The 24,198-nt window shown below is 36.9% G+C and overlaps 1 protein-coding gene across 1 annotated transcript in view; it reads left to right on the top strand.

Moving 5' to 3' along the window:
• The first annotated feature begins 7,918 nt into the window (after nt 1-7,918).
• Nucleotides 7,919-24,198, top strand: part of adal (adenosine deaminase-like) — a 29,166-nt gene continuing 12,886 nt past the window's right edge. The window contains exons 1-6 of the mRNA XM_028823297.2: nt 7,919-8,069; nt 13,902-13,974; nt 15,274-15,404; nt 20,027-20,087; nt 21,806-21,893; nt 22,636-22,717. Coding sequence (XP_028679130.1) covers nt 7,939-8,069; nt 13,902-13,974; nt 15,274-15,404; nt 20,027-20,087; nt 21,806-21,893; nt 22,636-22,717 — 566 coding nt within the window. The 5' untranslated portion in view covers nt 7,919-7,938. The remainder of the gene's footprint in view (nt 8,070-13,901; nt 13,975-15,273; nt 15,405-20,026; nt 20,088-21,805; nt 21,894-22,635; nt 22,718-24,198) is intronic.

Below are 24,198 nucleotides of genomic sequence, written 5' to 3'. Positions count from 1 at the left end.
AGCTGTTTTGTTTCTACTGACTCTGAGACCATTGTTTAAACCAATGGTGGTGCAATTTGGTTTTAGCTGAACTTTTCCCACATTGACTGTGACACCAAGTACACATCAAAATCAACAAAAACCACTGACCATTTTGCATCATTTTTCCAGTTGGTAATGGAAATCCTTTTTATAGGTGTTTCTCAGAACTAATGTAGCATTTTAAATTGTTTAATTTACATGCTCCTTGACCTACTTGTTAATAACTAAGTGCTTTTTAAACTGGCTTGCCAAGCATAGTGACACAGTGCTCACCAGACAGTCCATTAAATTCACGCCATGACAATTCTGTGAAAATTTTAGCGCACTAAGATTTATACTTGTGATAATCATTTTCATGATGTAATGCATTTGTAGGATTATTCAATATTTCATTTAAATAATTTTAATTTCTCTTAGTTCATATTTACAACTTGATATTTCCATAAAATTTAGAGAATCTGTTCTATGATTGCAGCGAACTTCACAAACGGAGCAGAAGCTTGCCTGTCTGTCTCGTGTCTTATGTACAACAACAAAAAACAGCCAAGATTGTGCCCGGACTTCATACAAGGAAGGTTTACTTTGACATAGTCTGGTGACTAGAAGTCCAGTAATGTGACACCAGTTTTAACTTCTTATCCCTAAAGGAGACTACCAGTGCCCTTCTAATAACTCAATGCCCAGATGAATGTGCTAGGACAGACTGTTGGGTTCCAGGGGTGGGCTTCACTTGTTTAGTTTGAAGCTCCATGAATTCTTCCTGTGAGTGAAGTCCCTATGAGACAAGTCATTAGGGAACATTCTGAAGCAATGAATCTCACAGCCTCCCAGTGGCACCAACATTCAGCATCCCACTCCAACACTTGGCACCACCTTCTACAAACAAATGCTGTTGTATTAACAGTTCTCTGTCTCATGGATCTGCTCACACACCCATACTCACTCTCTCTGCACACCTACAGTACATACGGACTCATGAATTGCCCTTTTTTTTTTTTCTTTATCCTTAATATAGTTCACAAACTAGTTATAGTTGAAGTGCTCAAGAAACATAACACAGTGTTGAAAGGCATTGTAATTTTTTATTTTTATTTTTGAGCTACTGTGTAAAACTGCCAGCAGACACAATGCCTGCATTGGTGAAAGGACAGTGAGGAACCACCTCCAGGTTGTCGTGTTGGTGGTCCTCTCCCGACATCTTCTAAACATCACACCAGATTGGCTTGGGTCAATGAGGATGGAGCAGTCTGCTCAGCAGTGGCATTAGGTTCTCTTCTTGGATGGGGCCGGCTTTTACCTGTTCCTCACAAACGGCATAAAGGTATGGAGATGCCAGTGTCCAGATAACTGATCTGTTTTGGAGTCTGTGTAATGGTGCAAGATGGCATTCACTGTTACAGCTGCAGGCAGCTCCACTTCATTGTGTTTAAGCTACATGACATGGTTAGGGATAAGATTGTGCAGCAAATCATTATTCCCTAGATTAGGCAATGCAATCTACCCTTACAGCAGGGCAATGCCACGGCACAGCTGACCAGCAAAATAAATGCTCACTCCTGCCGTAACCCAGCAGAGCATCTTTGGGATGTCTTATATCACACCGGCTTTATAAGGCCCTTCAGCAGGAATACAACATTTATTTCTATAGAACATCTTCGTACAAAGGATGCATCTCAAAGTGCTTTACAAGATAACTAAGAAAAGAAATAAAAACTAGAATGAAACCACTAACAAGCCATAGAATTAAATACCATGTTTCATTATCTGCTATAGGCCCGGCCTCTGATTGCGAAACTGGTTGGCAAGAAGTGTGTATTTATTTCCCAGCATCTTGTGTTATAATTGGTATAACTTTTTTGCAGTCCTAGTAATAGGGATAATAAAAATGAGAACTGATCTCGGTACAACAGGCTGGTGAATAGATGCGGGTGAGATAAAGTCCAAACGACCTTAGACACGATCAGATGTCTGGTCACGGGAGGTGTCGCTATTAACTCCACGGTGGTACAACTTTGTTTGTAAACTCCCCTTTCCAATATCGAGGTAAAGATTAATTGCAAGCACAATCTGAAGTCTGAAAGTACTTTAATTCCTGTGGCTGTGTTTTTTCCGCAAGGACGCACAGCATGGCTCAAGTGATAAGAGAAAAGGACAAACTATTCCCACAACGTGCAGCAAGCAAACAAAGGGACGAAAGACGTGCGAAGCATGAACTTTCACCCGGAAATATGTAGGAAAGGCGCCACAAGTGATTTTTAATATTCTGCCATTAGAGGTTCAAATTCAACCTGACAAAGGACTTTCTGACATAGCCGCCCCCAAATTTGTTAGCACAAATTTGTACTTCAAGAAGAAAGTCCTCATCACCCATCTGGTCTATATCCATCACAGTCTTCAACAGCTGGAAGCCTGACTAATTTGACTGTGGGTCGGATATACACTCGATCCTTTACCTGAATCTTCACTGTACGTATGCGACCATCAGGTCCTGGGTAGGTTTCAATGATTTTACCGTTTGGCCATGATGCTCTTGGGAGTTGCGCATCAATAATCATGACTACCTCTCCAACCTTCAACTCATCACAGTCAGTCTGCCATTTCTGACGGAGCTGGAGACCAGGTAAGTAATTCTTGACAAAATTACTCCAAAAATGATCAGCTAAAATCTGACTGTGACGCCATCGCCGTCGTCCCAGCAAATCATCTGGAGGGTAAACTACCTGTGGTAGTGAAGCATCTCGCCGCCCCATGAGCAACAGATTCGGAGTTATCGGGTCAGGATCTGCCACATCTGAGGATACATATCCCAGGGGTTTGGAGTTCAAAATACCTTCAACTTCTATAAGAACGGTAGCTAATACGGCCTCAGTCACAACATTGGTTCCAAGAACTACTCGTAAGGCACTCTTCACTGACCTGATTTCCCGTTCCCAGGTCCCTCCAAAATGTGGACTACTTGGTGGGTTGAACTGAAATTTCACTTGCTGCTTAGCGAGTTGCTCCTGCAAGGAAGGTGTCATGGCAGTAATAGCTTCCTTTAACTCAGCTTCTCCTCGGAAATTTGTACCTCTGTCAGACAGAAGTTCAGAAGGCTGGCCTCTTCTTGACACAAACCGACGGAAAGCCATGAGAAATGCATCAGTATCTAAATTTTCAATTAAATCTAAATGAACACAACGAGTAGTCATACATTTGAATATAATTCCCCAACGTTTTTCCGTCCTCCGGCCAATTTTTACCGTAAAGGGACCAAAGCAATCAACCCCTGTGGACCAAAAGGGTGGCTTAAATAGCCGTAGTCGTGCTGGAGGTAGATCCGCCATCTTTGGAGCCCGAGTGGTGGCACGCCAACGCTGGCATTCCCTACATTGGTGCTGATGTCGTCTGATAGCCTCACGACCCCTTAATATCCAATATTTTCTTCTTACCTCTGCAAACACACGCTCTGGGCCTGGGTGCAGAAGTTTTTCATCATAGTTCTGAATGAGCAGTTTAGTTATTGGGTGACATGGGTCCAGTACAATAGGATGGATGCCTTCCTCATTAAAACCCTCTATTCTTCTTAGTCGGCCACCGACTCGAATGAGACCCACAGTATGGTCAAATTCTGGTGATAATGTCCTCAAGCGACTACTTAGAGGTATTTCCACTCCTGATTGAAGATTCTTGACTTCTACAGGGAAACTGCTCTGTTGAGCTCTTCTTAGGAGTTCAACTTCCGTCTCCCTCCAGGTTTCTGCTGAGGAATAAGCACTTGAATTCCCATCAGCCGCCCCATGAAGATCCTGAATGGTAGCCTTAACTAAATCATTCCAAGACTGGAAAAGACTGGGATCTGGATATCTAGTGTGCTGCTCCATTACAAAACTTCCACAAAAGGTAGCATTCTTCATTTCAGTGGAGTCCTCAGGTGGGCCAGTAATCAAGGAACATGGCCATTCGTTAATAGGCTGTTTGAGAAAGGAAGGTCCATTCCTCCATCTGTTTAACTCACTAAGCTCCTTTAGGGTCTTTCCCCGGGTAATGTCATCAGCTGGATTATCTTTGGTTGCTATGTAATTCCAGTTGTCTAAATTGGTTAAGTTCTGTATTTCCGCTACTCTGGTGCCTACAAACACTTTATACCGACAGGATTCGGATTTCAGCCAGGTCAAGACTGTAGTGGAATCACTCCACAAGAGTACCTGCCCTATAGGCAAGCTCAGCTCTGTGGTAAGTAGATGCGCTAACTGAGCACCAGTTAAAGCAGCACAAAGCTCTAGACGAGGCATTGAGATTTGCCGTTTGGGGGCTACCCTGGACCTAGCCATCACAAAGCTAACATGTATTCCCCCCTTTTCATCTTCAGTACGTAGATAAGCAACAGACCCATATAATCGCTCGGAGGCATCACAGAATACATGCAAGTCTCTCTTAGCCCCGGGAGTATCAGCACATGGTGGGATGTAGCAGCGAGGCAAGATTACATGCTTTATACTGCCTAACTCCTCTACCCAGGTAAGCCATCGTTGCACAAGGGTGTCAGGGGTAATGTGATCATCCCAACCACTTTCAGTCTTCCAAAGGTCTTGTACCAGAACCTTGGCTCGTGCTGTAAAGGGAGTGAGAAACCCCAGTGGGTCATACTGGCTGGCAAGTACCTTATAAATGTTCCGCTTAGTTGGCTCAATGCATTCAATTGGGCAACATCTGTAACCAAGACTGTCCATGGTACAGTTCCAGCGGAGACCTAGTGTTGGCTCTAGTGGCTCTTCGCCATGCTGTGAAAGCCACAATACAGAATTCTCTGATCTGGCCTCATCTGGGAGATGTTGAATGACTGATGTGAAATTGCTGGCCCACTGCCTAATTTCAAAGCCACCTTCAGAAAGATGTTGACACAATTTATCTACTAGCTGCTTGGCACTTTCTATACACGGTAAGCTGTACAGACAGTTATCCACATAAACATCCAAGCAGCACTTGGTATTTGTACTGTTCAGTGAGATGGGGATGGCCATTTAAAAGACTGTCTAGTCCCATTTTGAAGAGAGCAAATTCACTCTCTTTGCCACTCTCAAAGCATGGCAGTTTCGGCTTAGGAATCCCACATGATGAAGCAATAAGCAAGTCCATCATATCGGGTGCGACTTGTACTGAAGGGGCATAGGCAGATGGCTTTGACAGGAAGGGTGATTCTGTAGGCATGTTAGAAATCGTAGGAGGGACATTCACCAGCTGGAAAGGCTGATGTACAAGTCGTGGACCCCCAGGCAGTTGGTGCCTGGCGTTTCCACTCTGCATATTATTTGTTACATGTTGGATTGGTGTATTGATTATAGGAAAACTAAAATCCTGGTGGTCTTGGGACATTATTGTTGCAGTAGGGACCCTGGCACTGTCATCCTTATTTCTGCCACTCAGGTCTAATGGATAGGACATGGTGAAGGGCTCTGCATTCACATTAAGCAAATCTTTAGTTGGTGCTGACAGATTTGAGAAGTGCTTTGGGATCTGGGAAACAGTAGGGGTCACAATCCCTTTGCGTTCATTTTCCATAACAAATGAAGAAATCATTTGTGCTTCTTCTAAGTCCTGCTCAGCCCTTCGGAGACGTCGCTGCTGGGACAACTGCTGGGCTATAGCCTCTCTTTCCTTCAATGCTTCTCTAGCCTGAGTGTCTAGTAGTCTACATTGCTCATCTATTTTAAGGTCTTCCTCTATTTGTTTTCTGAGTTCTTGCAGTTCCACAAGTTTCCTTTTTTCTCTAAGAAAGGCAGACTGTGAATCGCTTAATGACAAATGCGTAACATTACTATGCTGTGAACTTACAGTGCGATGTGACCGCTCGCTGTGACCTACATGGGAACCCAAAGCCGTCTGAGGAATAGTCGGTTGGGATATTGAGCAGCTTGTAACAGAGCGTGCCTTTTGTCTTGATGGGTAATATCCCACCTCATAGGCTTCTAGCTGGGGTGGAGCGCGAGTCTCCCGGTGGATGCGGAGGTGAACTGACTGCTGACTGCGTGCATCTGCGGCAGAACTTGTTTGGCAAGTTGTGCTCACTGTGCATTCGGGAGGGTAACTCGTCTCAGTACATAAAACAGAAGGACTGACCTGACCAGCTACTGAAGGGTTAACATTTCCTGCCGTATTGATCAGGTCCGCTTTATCTGAAGTGTTACTTTGAAGAGCTGGGCTCAGCTCATCAGCGTTTTGCTCCTTATCCATTTGCCTTTGAACTTTATCCTTGTAAAGAAAAATCCGGCTCGAAGGACCATAAAAATGAGAACTGATCTCGGTACAACAGGCTGGTGAATAGATGCGGGTGAGATAAAGTCCAAACGACCTTAGACACGATCAGATGTCTGGTCACGGGAGGTGTCGCTATTAACTCCACGGTGGTACAACTTTGTTTGTAAACTCCCCTTTCCAATATCGAGGTAAAGATTAATTGCAAGCACAATCTGAAGTCTGAAAGTACTTTAATTCCTGTGGCTGTGTTTTTTCCGCAAGGACGCACAGCATGGCTCAAGTGATAAGAGAAAAGGACAAACTATTCCCACAACGTGCAGCAAGCAAACAAAGGGACGAAAGACGTGCGAAGCATGAACTTTCACCCGGAAATATGTAGGAAAGGCGCCACAAGTGATTTTTAATATTCTGCCATTAGAGGTTCAAATTCAACCTGACAAAGGACTTTCTGACAGATAATATGGAATTTAAAGTTTAGGTCAGAGGCCATGACTACACCTAAATTCTTTACTTGTGTAATTAGTTTAATGCAATGGGATTGAGTTTCTAAGACTCCACTATTTCCATTTTTGCCAATAATTAAGATTTTTTTTTTCCGTTTTAAGTTTGACGAAATTACTTGTCATTAATTCAGAAATAAAAAATAGGTATTGGATCAGAGGGCATAGAGCTTCAGGCTCATCAAGCACTGCAGATAGGTAAAGCTGCTTATCTGCATAACTGTGCAAGTTCACATTCTGCGTTGAGATAACCTGGTCTAACGGCAGTACATAGATTGAAAGTAACTGCAAGCCCACAATAGATCCTTGTGGCACACCATATACAATATCATGGATCCCTAAACTATAATTATGACAACCACCAAAGAATTGTCTACCTGTTAAATAAGACTGAAACCTAAGAAACTATTAGAGAGACCTACCCATTGTCTAGGGTGACTTATAAGAGTACTGTGGTCTATGTTGTCAAATTATGTGCTCAGACCTAACAAACCAAAAACAGATTACTGTATGTGACCCATGTCAGCATTAACCTGCAAGTTATTTGCTACTAGAACCAGTGCAGTTTCTACACTATGTTCTAAAATCTGACTGAAATTAAGAATATAATGCTTGTTCAAGTAATTGTGTAATTGCTGAAAATATTTAAATAAATGTAATAATTAGTATTCCTTAGTTATGGGTACCAGTGGTATCAGACAAGTGTGGTGGGGGTCACCCCAGATACTGAAGGACTGCAAAGTCGGTCTATATAGTGTTGTAAATGAGAGTGGCTCTCGGTAAAATACATTTCCCCGTCTTCAGTGTCCTATTTTACCTTGGCCAGTGAACAAGACCTGTGTAATTCTGGGATGATTAAATACAGGACGGACTGAGATGGATCAGAACATCCCCAGAAAATGTCGCAAACACGAACGAATCGGAACCGCAACTCATGTCCTTGGCAATGTAAAGCTGTGGTTCGCCACAGATGCAAATCCTTACGATTATCTCCTGTGGATCGAAGGCAAGATATACATATAAATCTACTATTTGATTGACGCCCAGATCCTGACTTTACAGTGGGAAAGCCAAGAAGCCTTAAGCAGGTGATTTGCTTTTCGTCTGCTGTGCTAACATTGACTACTCGGCTTGAAGAGACTGGGAACTACTGTAATGTAGGAAAGAAACATCCAACTCACGGATGTCGGGGGGCGCATTTTATTGTTACATCCGAGCGGCGGCGAATGGAGGCGAACTCAATATTCTGTACACAATGAATATAGGAGCAAAACCAAACATCTTTAACGAGGAGAAGTTTCGCGGAGAAAACAAGTAAATATTTAAATGAAGCATCGTGTCCCCCCTCCATATTGTCGAAACTTGCAACGACCCTGCGGTTTCGGAATGTGTGTGTTGTTGTGTTGCTTTCTAGTGACTACCTAATGTTGTTTGGCCGTCGTATTAAAGATAAGATTTAAACAGAAATAAAACCAAGAGAAACTATCGGGCGTACACGCAGGTTGGCAAAAATTAACAAAATAAATTATGGGATTAATTTTTGGATGGACATTGTGGACAATATTTGGATAATTTACACTTGTTTTAAACCAGTGGTTCTCCTGAGGTATCTCACCAGACACTTATTCTGGGGGTGTGCCGACGTTTCAAAATATACCTGTACTTTTAATTAGCAAAAGAAATTAAATTCTAGTGCTACGTCTCATAACTGACTAGATAATAACACCGTACGGTGTTGATCTGACATAACTTTGTACAGAGGTAAAGTTAGCCTGACGTTCGACATCCGTCTGATATTTGAGGTTTCATAGCTCCGAAACGAAAATGGCAACTGTCGTTAAAACCAACTATGGAAAAATTCACATTCTCCCACAATTTGTTTACAAGTTTTCTCCTTTTCCAGAAAGATCCCAATTTTTTTGTAAAAATTAAAAATCGATCTCTAAACGCAATAAAAGCCCGAAATGGGTGCAAAAATGCACATAGAGTCGACGCCAATGTACACAATACTACTGGTGAATTCGGTGACGGCCTTTATATTTCTTGTGAACATTACAAATTATTTTAAAATATATTTTTTAAATAACGCACAACTTAAACTAATGTAAAGTCAAGTACCTAAAAGCCAAAACTGACATCAATCCAAAATTGTTTTTTAAGGACAATGGTGATATGCTGCCTTTTTATTCAACTGTAGACTCTTAAAATGACATGTAAAAGACCCCCAGATTTCTGCAGCCTAATGCTACAACCTCAATTCTAAAATAATAGTAGGTATGTACCAAAATCAAAATATCAAAAATAAATGAAAACATGACAGTATTACCAGGCATTTTAAGGGTTTCGCATTACCTTTAAGTTCAAAATTGAAAAGAAATTAAAATTTAACAAATTACACAATTTATTCATGTACTGTATACTGTACAACATTGTTCTAAGTCAGTCAGTCAAAGATATATTCATTAACTTTCATATGTCAGTTCTTAGTATTTTTTTTTGTTTGTTTTTTTTTAATTGAAAACTTTGGTGCCGTCATTTGTCCATTTTTTTCCATTTGAATCATCCAGCTGTAGTCCACCATGATACTGATATTCCAGCTTCCCTTGTACCTTATTTCCATATCTTTGATATCTTGGTGCAATCTTTCATCTTGCTGCTCCACGATTTTAAAGGAAAAATTCCAAATGCGAATCCATTAAGAAATGCAAAAAATGTTTGGGGCCCAAAAAGCTCCTCCATCAAACACTACACCTTGGCTCAAAGTAAGACAAAGGCAGGAGTGTTTAGTCTGAGCCTGAAGCTCTACCATTTGTTGTTTACTCTCTGCCTGTATACTGCTGGTTTGATTTTCACTCTATAGGCTCCCTATTGAACTAGATCTTACATCACCTTGCTTTTCATCGTTTGTTATTTTTCCACTCTAAAAATTAAGCTCCATTTCTTTAAGCACCAAAATTTTATTACCATTAGAAGCTGGCACTGTATAGATAGACACCTTGGTTCTTGCCTTCCATGGCATCCCAGATCCCTATATTCTATAATTAGGCTTTCAGAATTGGTGGGTATTACTTATACTTTCTCTTTTGGGCGAATCAGAGCATAGGAACTCCAAGTGATATTTTTGAGGATGAAAAACAGTCATAAAGGTATGTTATGTTCTTCTTCTTAGCTCCTGTCAATTGCCAATCTCCACACTATAAACTATATTGAGTAAAGCTTCGAGACAATCCCTCCCTGTTTGTTCAATGTGGTCCTATTACCTTACCCCTGCTCTGCCACTTTCTTAGAAATTATATCTTTTAAGGGTGTATTTTTGGCAACTAAAGCCCTATACATGTACAGTTTAAATTTGTTCACCATCTGTATCTCACCCCACAAAGGCTTTTGCTATTGGATTTGCTTCTGACCCTTTGTATCACGTATGTACCTTTTAACATTTATCAATTTGTCTTAAGATTGCCCCATGTTGATTCCTGCTGGTCACTAAGTCACTCTCTAAAATCCTATCCTTGAATATTCTTTTTCTATTGCATGTCTTTCTGCTCTTGGATCTTTCTGCTCTGCCTCTTAATTGTTTTTAATTTAGATTGTTCTCATTGGGCACTATTGCTCTAAAGTTGACTGTAAGTATGGGAGGCATTTTCTGCCATGAATGAAATTAAAATTAAAATTATAAAAAGAAAATGCAATCTCTTTTCCAATTTCATTTTCAATGTTCGTGCAAGAATGTTGCAGACATTAAACATGAAATGAAATAACAGCATTTGCAATTTCATATTCAGCCTGAACAGCAATGTAACTGCAAAAATTAAAGTAAAACACAAATAAGCACTGGCGCCACCTTGAATTTTCATTTTCCACTTTGCATTTTCAGTTTCAAGTTCTCAACATACAAATCGCGTGAGTCAATGGGCGAGGCTTTACACCTCAATTTCCCTCAATTCTTTGTAGCTTTGGTCACTTCAATCAATAGAATATTTCTCATTTTGACTGTGTTTAATTCACTTGATTTTTATCTTTTCACCATTGTACTGTGAGCTTCACAGCAAAACCGTCACACAAAATCTGAAGACCACTCATTATTGTAGTTCTGAAGTAATTAATGCGCTATTTCATTTCAATATGTAACATGACAACAGTTAGCCTTTATTACTTCACAATTTATATTTATTTACACTGAAGTGGAAATAGGACGCTTTGTATTTTTGTAGTATTATATAATTTACCTCTTTACAGTTTTCACCACCTCCTCCTCCATCCCATTCCCCTGTAGTTGATCGATGACTAGATCAGACTCTTTCTTGTGAAAACTTTTTAAAATAAGGTTATACCGTAGTATTTTTTTTTTTGCTTTTTTCATTATTTTCCAAAATAAGGTGATATGGTAGTGATTGTTTTATTCACTTTGAAGACCATACATAATCTGTAATTTTTGTTTAATTTATGCCTATTTTTTAATCATTTTAATAGATTTTTTTAATCCACCTCATTAAGAAGTATGTGTAACACATATGAACTGTATTATCTATCAATTAATTTCATATTTATAAACAAAAAGAAATAAATTTAAACAAAGCAGAATAAATTTTCTGACCATTCTAGAAGGTACTGAACATATCATTCCAAAAGAATAATTCCAAAATATGCTAGAATAGGTGTAAAAATATTTTTGAATTGCATTAATTTTATATCATTTCATATTATCCTTGTATTTGTGGGTAAGTATGTGATCAGATAATTGTTTCAATTAAATTACCTTCATTGTCTTGTGATTAAACTTTAAAAATGAAATTGCAAAGGAGAGATTGCATTTTCATTTTATAATTTTAATTTTAATTTCCTTTTTTGCAGAATATAACTCCCATAAAATAAGGACCATGGATCTCCTCTCCCTAACTTTTGGATACTTCTATTTCCATGATCTGTTCTTTTAGAATTTTTTTTGCATCCTGGAGACATGAGTCGTCCTGGTCTGCTATCATCAAGTGGGCATGTCTCTCTTATCTGATAGGGGATGGCATCTGTGTGGTGCAGGGACACTAACTCTTTCAGCTTTGTTTTCTTTTGTCTCCATTTAGCACTTTGTACAGTTACTCACACTAAGGGAGTTCCTGGCTTTTTTTTTCTTCCTCTTCATTTTCTTCACACTATTTGCGAGGCTGGTTAGGGCTCCATTTTTTTTTTTGTCTTACACATTTCTGTCAAAATTTTGATATGAGACATGTGTTCTTTAATACATAAAAATGTAATCATTTAAAAACATTACTATGAGGCAACCTTGGAAGCAGATGTAACAAGAACAAGCTACACTTGAATAATAAGCATTCAGTGTTGATCTAAATATTGAGTCACATGACACCTCTCTACAATTTGTAGGCAGATCCAAAGGAGTAGTCTCTGGCCAGCTGTGTCCCTGATTTAGATTATAAGAGTCTGAGAATATTATATTATGAAATTTTCCCAGAATTTAGTTGCCCAATGTTCTTCCTAGATTAGTTTTGTTTATGCTCAGAATTTGAAGGAGGCCTGCATCTAGAGATTATAATAAACACTCTGGAGAACAAGCATTAAATGCTATGTATGGCAAGGGGAGATCAAAGCCAAAATGAGACAAAAATCATGGTGAACAAGTCGGAACCAGGGAAAAAAATGTAGAAGACTTTAGGACAAGCACTCTGAAAAAGGGTTTTGTGTCCACAACTCAGATAAAGAAATAATTTTTAGATGACCATTTATCCAATTGCATCATTACCAGAAGGATGTGACCTCCGAGCACATACCCCTAGCAATATGTGAAGTGGTCCTGATGACAGAAACAAAATATAGAGGCAATCAAAAGATATACAAAATGATGGATGAAATGGACCGAAAGCTGGAATTTCCAAAAATAAACTTCATAACCGGGACACTTCAGAACCCCAAAAACATCTGTTTGATATTGAAAACCCATGTGAAAAATCATATGAAAAATAAGAACAACCAAAAAAACTAATACCAGCAATTGGATCTAAAGTTAAGTAGAACCCAGTGCATTGATTTAGGAACTGGACTTAAGTGGTCATATTTTTTAGTTCAAGTTATGACCCTGTTCAGTTTTGAATTAACGGTACTAAAGTAAGTGAACAATTAAAACAGCCTGATCATAAAACACTGCAGAAGTCAATTTAACCTGAGTGAAGTTAACACGCTAGCTTTTTAAAATTCTGCAAAATTTAAGAAGCCCTCTTAATTTTGTAATTTTTTTAAGCTAGGAAAATTGGTTTTTGAAAAGTGCAGAATGTGACAACTGAAGGCTGAGTCTTTGTCAAAGATAACATCTAAATTTTCAATGGAGACAGTTAAACTGAAATGTAAGCCTTTTTTGACTTAAGAGTTTTTTCAGTATTGCCTTACAATTCCAAGTGATCACATACTTAAAAAACTTCTGTTATTTCTGAATTCATACAGAAATAATTATTATTCATCAACTGTTTTACATAAATGAAACAGTTAATGAATGCTGTAAGTATTGTTTGGTTTAAATGAATGCAGCTTATTGTCACTAGTGTATCAATGAAAATTTAATGTTGTTTTCAAAATACATCTCCTAATGGCAACATATATACAGAGAAGACAATTGATCTCATCCTTGAACCTGAAGGACAACATGTTTAACTGCAGACAGACTTCTGCACATATTAAAAATGATCCGATAAGCATGAACTAAACCACATATGAACAGTGCCTCACAGCTGAACTAAATTCTCAAGCCTGTTTTTAAAGAAAGCTTTGATCAAAAGCATCAGTAAATTTTAAAAATATAATGATGGTGGCATTTCGGTGGAGGCTACAATATCATTTATAATTTAAATTAAAACTTTCTATACTGTGACAATGGAGAAAACCAGAATGATTTTGCTCATAAACACTCTATTTTTCTAAAATAAGGCTCAAGTTTTATTTTATACTTTTGCCCAAACCTTTACTGACATTTAACTTAAGGCAAAATGTGAGAAAAAAAAACATGCATGTAAGTACTTGTCCTATAGTTGTTTATCTATAAAATATATTTGGATTGTTTACTTGAGAAGGACAGTATATACTGTAAAATCACCATTGTTTCTTTCGTTGGTATTTAAGTTTTTTTTTTCTATTTAACTTTATCAGAGTCACCAATGACTTTAAAGCAGTGAACCATGAAGTCATCCCACCAGATCTGTACCAAAAACTTCCTAAAGTGGTGAGACGTTTAAAAATATTCTCATCTGCCTGCTTTCAATGTACAGTGTAATTACATCTTGTTTTAGATTATTAATGCATGCTTAATTGGATTGTAGCAAACCTTAATGTCTTAGTAGTTCCCTTGAATTCATAATTCCATTTTTTTTAAAAGTCTGCTGAAATCTGATTCATTGTCACACTGACCTGGTGCATATCCTGGCTGCATTAGGTGGAGGGTAGGAACCAAACTAAGACTGGGCATGGACATCACAAGAAACACTTATATGCTCGTGCTGATCCAGTTTACAGTGTTGACCTAACCACCACAGCTTTTAATGTTCTTGCTAATTTATTTGCATATGGATTTTCTTTGGGTACTCCAGTTCTATCCTACATTCAGAATATTAATGTTTTGGTTAATTGCTGTCTCAAAATTTGACTCTGAGTGAGCATGTGTGGGTATGCACATTACTGCACTCCTGTGGGTTTATTTTCTGTATTCCCAGTGCAAATAGAATATTCTCCAGTTTCATGTAACCCTGTATTGTAATGAGTTGGTTCGGAAAATGCAATTTATGCTGTGTTTGTGTATAACTTGTATTAGTACTAAGTAAATAATGCATAGAGGGCCATTAATTTAAAAACAGTAGGAAAATAGAACTGCAATAATGAAAAAAGTTTATGGAGTCTGTGAAAAGAAAAATGTCAGAGTTAGGATTCAGACTTGAAATATAGGCAAATGATATAGGTTGCCTATAAAATGTGTCGCAAAATAAAGATTGAACTCCAAATGTAATTGTTAATTTTATATGTACACAACATGGTGTCAGTATCAACAGTATGTATGAATGTATGTATGTGTGTGTGTGTGTGTGTATGTTTGTACAGTATATATATGTATACAACCAATATAATTGTTTCAAAAGTGTGATTATTGCATCATAAAAGTGTGATTTGCATCAGATTGAGTAAAACACACTAATATAAATTATTCATTAGTATTTTTTCTAGAAATATGATGTTTAACGTACAGTCACCTCACCCTTCAAATTCAATGTTTTCAAACAAATTCAGATAACAACAGTGTTGGTGTATTTTTAGGTGCAATAGTCTGATGCCATCTTTATCCTACCCTGATATATATAGAGAAAGTTATACCTGAAAATACTGTATACTGTATACATATGCAGGGATAAATGTGAGTAAAAGCCTGAAAAGTTTAGAGATTTATTTTGGAACAATTATCCTTAAAACTATTGTAAACTGTTGTAAATTTTATAAATTAAAACATAAAGCTAAATGTATCTTCTTTAAACAGGAGCTCCATGCTCACCTGAATGGCTCTGTTAGTCCTCCAACACTTGAACGTCTAATTGCTAAGAAGCCTCACCTGAATATTGAACACAGCATGACTGTCATTAGTAAGGGACAAAGCAGGACACTTGAAGAGTAAGTACTGATAGTTTTCTTTATTACTATAACAATGTTAGCTGTATATACTTTGATTTGGTGAAGTTAGTTCAAATAAATAATTAACAGGAAAATATAAGATAGTGATATCAGGCATTAAAATTTCCAACAGCCACCAAGTTGCTAATTTAAAAAAAAAAAAAAAAAAAAAAAAAAAATCAGCAAAGTAGTGTAGCAAAGTGAAACTATTAAGTTCATGCCTCTCAAAGGTTATGGAACAAAACATTTAGTCCTGGTCTTGATTGACTAAGCAATTTACTAGACTAAGGAAGAGTGAGTAGTGGCTGGACAGAGTCAGAGATCAGATAAGATGGTAAAAAAAATATAATGAATTCACCGTTGTTAATTAGGTAACCAAAAATGTTAGATCTCTCTCTGGTTTATGTCTATGGGAAAAGATATTGCTTTACCAAACATAGAACAATAAGAATATTTTGTGGAATTTTATTTCTTTTATTAACATAGAATAACTATAAAACAAAAAAACATAAGGTATTGTCTGTATTTTCCACATCAGACTTTACAGACTGAATTTCTAACTGCTATCTTAATGTTAAGCTATTAAATTATTGTGAAATCAATTTCAGTTACATATAGTACCTTGAAAATGTCTTCAACTCCAAATACTCCTTCTCACACTTTGTGTTGTTAAGGTTTTAAATATGAAATACAACCCCAATTCCAAAAAGTTGTGACACTGTCTAAAGTGTAAATAAAAACGGTGCAATGATGTGCAAATCTCATAAACCCATATTTTATTTATAATAGAACATAGAAAATGTATCGGATGTTGAAAGTGAGATATTTTACTATTTCATAAAAAATATTAGCTCATTTTGAATTTGATGGCAGCAAGACATCTCAAAACATTGGGGCAGGGGCAACGAAAGGCTGGAAGAGTAAGAAGTACTTAAAGGAAGCACATGGAGGAACATTTTGCAACTAATTAGGTTAATTGGCAACAGGTCAGTAACATGGGTATAAAAAGAGCATCTTAGAGAGGCAGGGTCACTCAGGAGTAAAGATGGGCAGAGGTTCACCAGTCTGCAAAAAAACTGCATCTTCAAATTGTGGAACAATTTTAGAATAATGTTCCTCAATGTTAAATTGGGTAGACTTTGAATATCTCATCATCTATGCTACATAATATCAGCAAAAGATTCCGAGAAATTGGAGAAATCTCTGTGCATATAGGACAAGGCTGAAAATCAATGTTGAATGCCCATGATCTGTGGGCCCTCAGCTAGCACTGCATTATAAACAGGCATGATTTTGTCATGGAAATCACTGCATGGGCTCAGGAACATGTCCAGAAATCATTTTCACAGTTTACCGTGCCATCCACAAATGCAGGTTAAAGCACTATCATGCAGAGAAGTAGCCATATGTGAACAAAATCCAGAAACGCCACAGTCTTCTTTGAGTCAGTGTTCATTTAAAATGGACCGAGACAAAGTTGAAAACTGTTCTGTAGTCGGACAAATCAAAATTTGAAATTCTTTTTGGAAAACATTGACACCATGTCCTCCAGACTAAAGAAGAGAGGGACCATCCAGCTTGTTATCAGCGCTTAGTTCAAAATCCTGCATCTCTGATGGTATGGGGGTGCAGTAGTGCCTGTGAAATTGGCAGCACGCACATCTGGAAAGGCACCATCAAGCCCGAAAAACAGGTTTTAGAGTAACGTATGCTCCCATCCAGACAACATCTTTTTCAGGGAAGGTCTTGCTTGGTTCAGCAAGACAATGCTAAACCACATTCTGCATCTGTTACAGCAGCATGGCTTCGTAGTAGAAGAGTCCAGGTGCTGAACTGGCCTGTCTGCAGTCCAGACTTTTCACCAATTGAAAACATTTGGTGCATCATGAAATGAAGAATGCGACAAAGATTGTTGAGCAGCTAGAATCCTATATCGGATAAGAATGGGGCAACATTCCTCTCCCAAAAGTCCAGCAAGTGGTCTCCTCAGTTCCCAGACATTTACGGACTGTTGTTAAAAGAAGAGAGAATGCTATACAGTGGTAAACATGGCCCTGTCCCAAACTTTTTCAGACATGTTTCTGCCTTCAAATTTGAAATGACCTCATTCTTTTCTTAAAATGGTACATTTTCTCAGTTTTAACATTTGATATGTGTTCTATTTTCTATTGTGAATAAAATATGGGTTTATGAGATTTGCAAATCATTGCATTCTGTTTTTATTTACATTTTACACAGCATCCCTACTTTTTTGGAATTGGGGTTGTAGATTAAATTATTGTGCATTGCATCAATTATCAACAACACTTTGCTCACTTTGTTAAATAGATAAGACCGTATCAAAAGTTTCAATAATTTATACAGAGAAAAGCCAAGCAAAATGACACTTTTTATTGGCTAACTAAAAAGATTACAATATGCAAGCTTTTGAGGCAACTCAGGCCCTTTCTTCAGGCAAGATGTAATCAAGAAGGGACCTGAGTTGCCTCAAAAGCTTGCATGTTGTAATCTTTTTAGTTAGCCAATAAAAGGTGTCATTTTGCTTGGCTTTTCTCTACATTCATAATGGCTAACACGGTACAACACACTAGTACTACAAATAATTTATACAAAATTAAAAGTTAAAATTATTACTTACCAGGCAAAATTTGACCGCATACAAAATACTACCTTAGCTTCTTACATAATTTGGTGATAGACTCTTACGGATTTAAATGTAGCAATAGTTATGTCTGTTTTCTGTCTGTAAGGCCCCAGAATGTGGTAGAGACATTTCAAGCAAGTTGAACATCAGATCTTAGGAAAGCACAAGTCTGGCTATGGATGCAAAACCATTTCAAAGATATTTAACATATATTGGAGCCAAGTGACATCCATTGTTAAGAAGAAAAAAAGATATACAGTTGCATTTGTGCTGCCTAGATCTGCTAATCTCTCTAAGTGCGTTTGCTGGAAAACGTGAAATTCTTAATACGATTTCATTTGTGTCTCCGAATGAATTATTGATGTCAGTGGTAGCAATTAGAAATGGTGTTCATGTATTGACAATTTCTAACATTATGATAGCAAACACATATTCTTTCCTTAAAGTGTTTGCAATGTGTCACCTGGTAAATGCTGCAGATAAAGTAGAAAGTCTTCTTAGCATGTGGTTTGTGTTTCACAAGGACAATACTCCAGAATGCTTTATCAGAGCAAAATAAAGACAAATATATCTATCCTTGACTTGCCCAGTAAGAGACTTGATCTTAATTTAATCAAAGATTTATGGGAAAACCGCACTGACTTGAAATATCTGGAGCAGTTTTATAAGAAGAAATGGGCAAATGTTGCACTGTCACAATTTGCAAATTTAACATAGTTAATAAATGTATAAAAATATATAAAAATTAAGGCGTTTCATTTTTTAATGTGTAATTTTATATACAGTATTTTTTGTGGAAAGGGACTCTTTTAAATGTGCTCTATAAATAAACATTGACATTGACAACTGACAAGAAGTTTTGATCCACAAATAAAATTCCCCAGCCTAAAGCAAAATTCCAGGCTGTAAGACTCTTAAAAGTGAAAAAAGACGAGAGCTGAAAGGATTCTCAAGGCCTTTAATAAAAGTACAGTGTAATGCAAATAATACCACCAATAAATAAATAATACAAAGTTAAAACAAATGTTACATACTTTCAAGGAAAAAATGAATCAAGAAAGTTTGAAATATGATAATTTGGAATGTACAAATAAAAATAAATTAAGTTAGCAAACCACAATACCTGTTAAAGGTCTGTAGACGTAATTTTTTCATTTGTTGGGTTTGGCATCTTGAAAATTAAAGTACATTTCAGCAGTTATTGGGTGTTGTTTGTGATCTCTTCAACAGGGTGTTGGAAACTGCTTTGTATAGAAAGGGATATGAATATCTCAAAATACAGATTATGTGAGAACAACTTCCTAGTCTCAGAAAAACATCTGATATGTGCCTGTCATGACTAGAAGCAATAGTAGAGTGGTTAAAGGACAAAAAGATAAACAAATGTGAGAGGTTCAGCCTATGGCCTGACTTAAATGTAGCTAAATTGTCATAGAATGGCTTGAAGGCTGCAGTCCACAGGTTGGCCTGTTACAATCTCATTTTACACAGTATTGTAACAAAGAATGGGCACATATGATCCAATCTAAATGTTAGTGCAGACCTGTCCAAAAATTTAATAACTATAATTGCAGAAAAGGGTCTTTCTCTAAATGCCAGCTCTGGTTTGTGTGTTTTATCCAACATACTGTATTGTTTTATTTCTTGTATTTCTGGCAATTTGAACATTAGTTTTTATTGGGGAAGACATGCTACAATTATGGAAAAACAGCTTTGATTTAATAGGTGTTAAATGTTGGGTTTTAGGCCAGAAAATTTGTTTAAACAAAATAATGTGACTGTAAATGAACACTGTATTATTTGAGGAGGTGAACACCAATTTTGCTGTTTTTATTTAAATTTTTAACATTATGAGTATTTACTTACAAAGAGAGTTCACTTACAATTTGTTAAATCTCAAAAATGGCTTTGAAAAAATTTTATATATCCTATAATTTAATTAAACAACCAACAATAATTTTTGAATTCTTCTTCCTAGGTGTTTTGAAATGTTTAAAGTAATTCACCAATTAACTAACACAGAGGAAGACATTTTTGAGGTGAAGAAATTTATCTATTTTATACTTAATAATTCTTGAAGGGAATAAAGTCACATAAATTATGCAATACTTTGTTTTTCAGATGAATTATCTGGTTAATAGTATTGGGTTTTGCTTGTACTTTCTTATGGGAACTAATGTATGTTTTAATTTTCCCACTATAAATTTATACATCTCAACAGATAAATCTTAAGGTTTTCTGATTATATTAATAATAGGATTTCCGTAGATTATACTTTTCATTGTGATGTAATCTGAACAACATATACATTTTAAATGAAATGTACAATAGTGATTATACAATATTTTAGATCTAGAGTTTTCTGTCAGGACATTGCCTACAAAAAATTTCAACCATTGGAAGTTTTCACATTTTATTATTATACAACCTTCAATCACAGTGGATTTAATTTGACTTTTTCACATTGATCAACAGAAAAACACTCTTTTAATGTCAAAGTGAAACCAGATCTTTGCAAAGAAAACAACATTAGTTGCAAACATAAAACAGAAAATAAGTGATCACATAAGTATTCACCCCAAGCATGACGGATCTGAGTCTGTGTACACAAGTCTTTATCAGCACTGCAATTTTTCATCATTCTTTTTTGCAAAACTGCTCAAACTCTGAGAGGTTGTATGGGGATTGTGAGTGAACAGCATTTTTGTAGTCCAACCTATGCAGATGCTTCTCTGCAACAGACTCTGAAAGGCTTGTAAGGGTAGGGGGTGAGGTAAGATGAATGCAGCAAAGTACAGAAAAATCCTAGAGGAAAACCTGATACAGTCTGCAAGAAATCTGTGTTGTAGGAGAAGATTTGTTTTCCAGAAAGATAGTGACCTCAAGCATAAAACTAAACCTACACAGGAAAGACTTAAAAACAACAATGTTAATGTTCCAGAGTGGCCGAGTCCAGATCTCAGTCCAGTTGAGAATTTGTGGTTAGATTTGAAAAAGGCTGTTCACTTAACAATCTTTCTTTGTGCATTTTGGGGATGTATGGTGACTCAGTAGTTAGCACTGCTGCTCCACAGATCCAGTGGCCTGGGTATCCAGTTGAATTGGTCTTTTAATCAAGGTCTTGAGAAAATAAACCAGTTCACTTGCCTGAGTTTTATTTCTACTTTCTAATGCATGAGTTCAAAGTGAAGTATTGTACGAACAGCGGAGACCCTCACGGTCTTCAAACGTCATCTGAAGACACACTTCTTTAAACAGCACTTGGGGGAGTAAAGTCCCCATACTTTTTTCTACCCTTTCTCTTTAAAAAAAAAAAAAAAAAAAAAAAAATTGTACTAAACTTACTCTTTTCTTCTAGCATGGTTTGTGTACAACTTGGTCAGCGGTAACTTGTTTAATGACAGTAGATTTAATCCTAGCCTAAAGACTGAAGAACAGTTGTAGACTACTAAGCACTGTTGTAAGTCGCTCTGGATAAGAGCGTCTGCTAAATGTTGTAAATGTAAATGTAAGTATTTTACATTTAGTCAATGAAACCAGTATTGTGCTTTTAATTTTTATTTTATTCACAATACAGGAACAGCAGATTTTTTTCATTGTCTTGTCTAATTTTGAATAATGAGGAATGAATTCTAACAACTATAGAAAATATACTAATCCTCAGCCTCCATTCTTTAAATAACTTAAAAAAAGATCAAATACTGGTAAGCAAACCATTTTGGTGAATAGTGTGATAACAATTAGCTTGTGTTTACAGGTAACTAAAGATGTTATAAAGGAATTTGCAGCAGATGGAGTTAAGTATCTGGAACTTAGAAGCACCCCTCGTGAAGAGAAAAGCACAGGTATGTTAAACATGCAGTACAATAAATCTTTTGGTGTAAAAGGGATAAAGAGAACCTTATGAACTGTCTTCTTTTGGGCTGTCTAAAATTTTGAAACTTCCATTCTTTTAATGATACTTAATTCAATTCCAGCACATTGATTGAATTTATAAATGAGAGTGTAGATTTTATTAATAGAAACAAAGCAGTCAAGCAAAAATATTTACAGTATTTTTAAGTGTAAATGTAGCTATAGCAATCATATTCTTTCATAATAAACTGGACATATATAGAATTGGTGGCCTAGTATTTTAACTTTAAATCTGTATTTTGAAGATGTATGGTGACTCAGTAGTTAGTGCTGCTGCCTCATAGATCCAGTGATCTTGGTTTGAATCCTGTGCTCAGTCACTGTCTGTGTGGAGTTGGCACATTCTTCTCATGTTTGATTGAGTTTTCCTACAGACACTGCAATTTTTCTTTTAAATTCCCATTGTTTGGGAGTATGAATGTGATGGGCTGGTGCCCTGTGCAGAGTTGGTTCCTAGCTTGTACCCAAGCTGATTTGAGTCCCCGTGACACTAAATTAGACTAAATGGGCCTGTTAATGTTTGAAGAATATTGCAATGTTATTAGTAGGTGAGTAAGAAGTATAAATGTATAATATTTTGGGGCCAAATTACTTTCTTAAAACCTTTTTATGTTCTTATTGCATAGTATATTATTGTAATACAGCTATTTACACTGAAGTTTCCTTTTAAAGGGTTGACTAAAAAAAGATATGTTGAGACAGTGATTGAAGCTATTAAGCAGAGTAAAGAAGAAAATGCTGATATTGAAGTTAGGTAAGAATATGTTTTTGAATCAAGCTTAATGCAATTATATTTTGATTTCCCTTAGGCAAATAGCACAGGGATATTAACACCTTATGTGTCTTTGCTACACTTCATTTACAGAATAGATGTGAACATTAGATATAAAGGGTAATATTATGATTAATCTCTTTATAGTCTAATACCTGCCATTAACAAAGTTCTGGCTCATAATTATATTCTGAATGTGTTTTGATTGTCATGTATATTCAAGTTCTTAGCTCACATACAGTACCTCATGTTTGCCTCTTTTTTGTTGCTGGATAAGAGCTTTTAATGTAAATACAACTGACGCTGATCAGAATCAGGTATTTGCATCTGTTGATCAGAATCATCTAATTCACTACTATTCTTAAAATAGTCTTTTTATTTCAGATTACTTCTGCGATAAAGTATATTTAAAATGGAATAAACTCTATTAAATCAAATTTATTAAATGAATAAACATGCTTGTACTAAAGTACAACATACATTTTACAAGGAGATCAATCAGTCCATCATGCTCATTTGTTAAAAGAATGATGTTAATATAAACACACAACAATTTAGTGCTTTTAGTTAATTTTGAATACAGAGGTTGAGTGGAAAACTGGGTAACCATTTGTACCATTGCACTACCAAGGAGCTAGGTAATGGAAAAAGGAAGCCTTTGTTATTGTGAGTGACCACTGCAACAGATTGGCTCTCCATCCAATGATGTTGACTGTAGTGTTTCTGGGGCTCTGGTGTAAACAGGGTTTAGGATGTCTTGTTATGCCATATTATGTATTTGTCATACAGTTAGGTCTATAAATATTTGGACAGAGACAACTTTTTTCTAATTTTGGTTCTGTACATTGCCACAATGAATTTTAAATGAAACAACTCAGATGCAGCTGAAGTGCAGACTTTCAGCTTTAATTCAGTGGGGTGAACAAAACGATTGAATAAAAATGTGAGGCAACTAAAGCATTTTTTGAACACAATCCCTTCATCTCAGGGGCTCAAAAGTAATTGGACAATTGACTCAAAGGCTATTTCATGGGCAGGTGTGGGCAAGTCCGTCGTTATATCATTATCAATTAAGCAGATAAAAGGCCTGGAGTTGATTTGAGGTGTAGTGCTTGCATGTGGAAGATTTTGCTGTGAACAGACAACATGCGGTCAAAGGAGCTCTCCATGCAGGTGAAAGAAGCCATCCTTAAGCAGACAAAACCCATCCGAGAAATTGCTACAGTATTACGAGTGGCAAAATCTACAGTTTGGTACATCCTGAGAAAGAAAGCAAGCACTGGTGAACTCAGCAACGCAAAAAGACCTGGACGTCCACGGAAGACAACAGTGGTGGATGATTGCAGAATCATTTCCATGGGAAGAGAAACCCCTTCACAACAGCCAACCAAGTAAACAACACATAAAGAGAAGACTGCATGAAAATAAATACAGAGGGTGCACTGCAAGGTTCAAGCCACTCA

This window comes from Erpetoichthys calabaricus, chromosome 17 (assembly GCF_900747795.2).
Source record: "Erpetoichthys calabaricus chromosome 17, fErpCal1.3, whole genome shotgun sequence".
Taxonomy (NCBI): domain Eukaryota; kingdom Metazoa; phylum Chordata; class Cladistia; order Polypteriformes; family Polypteridae; genus Erpetoichthys; species Erpetoichthys calabaricus.
The sequence above is the reverse complement of the archived record's forward strand: the minus strand, read 5'-3'. Positions and strand labels throughout refer to the sequence as shown.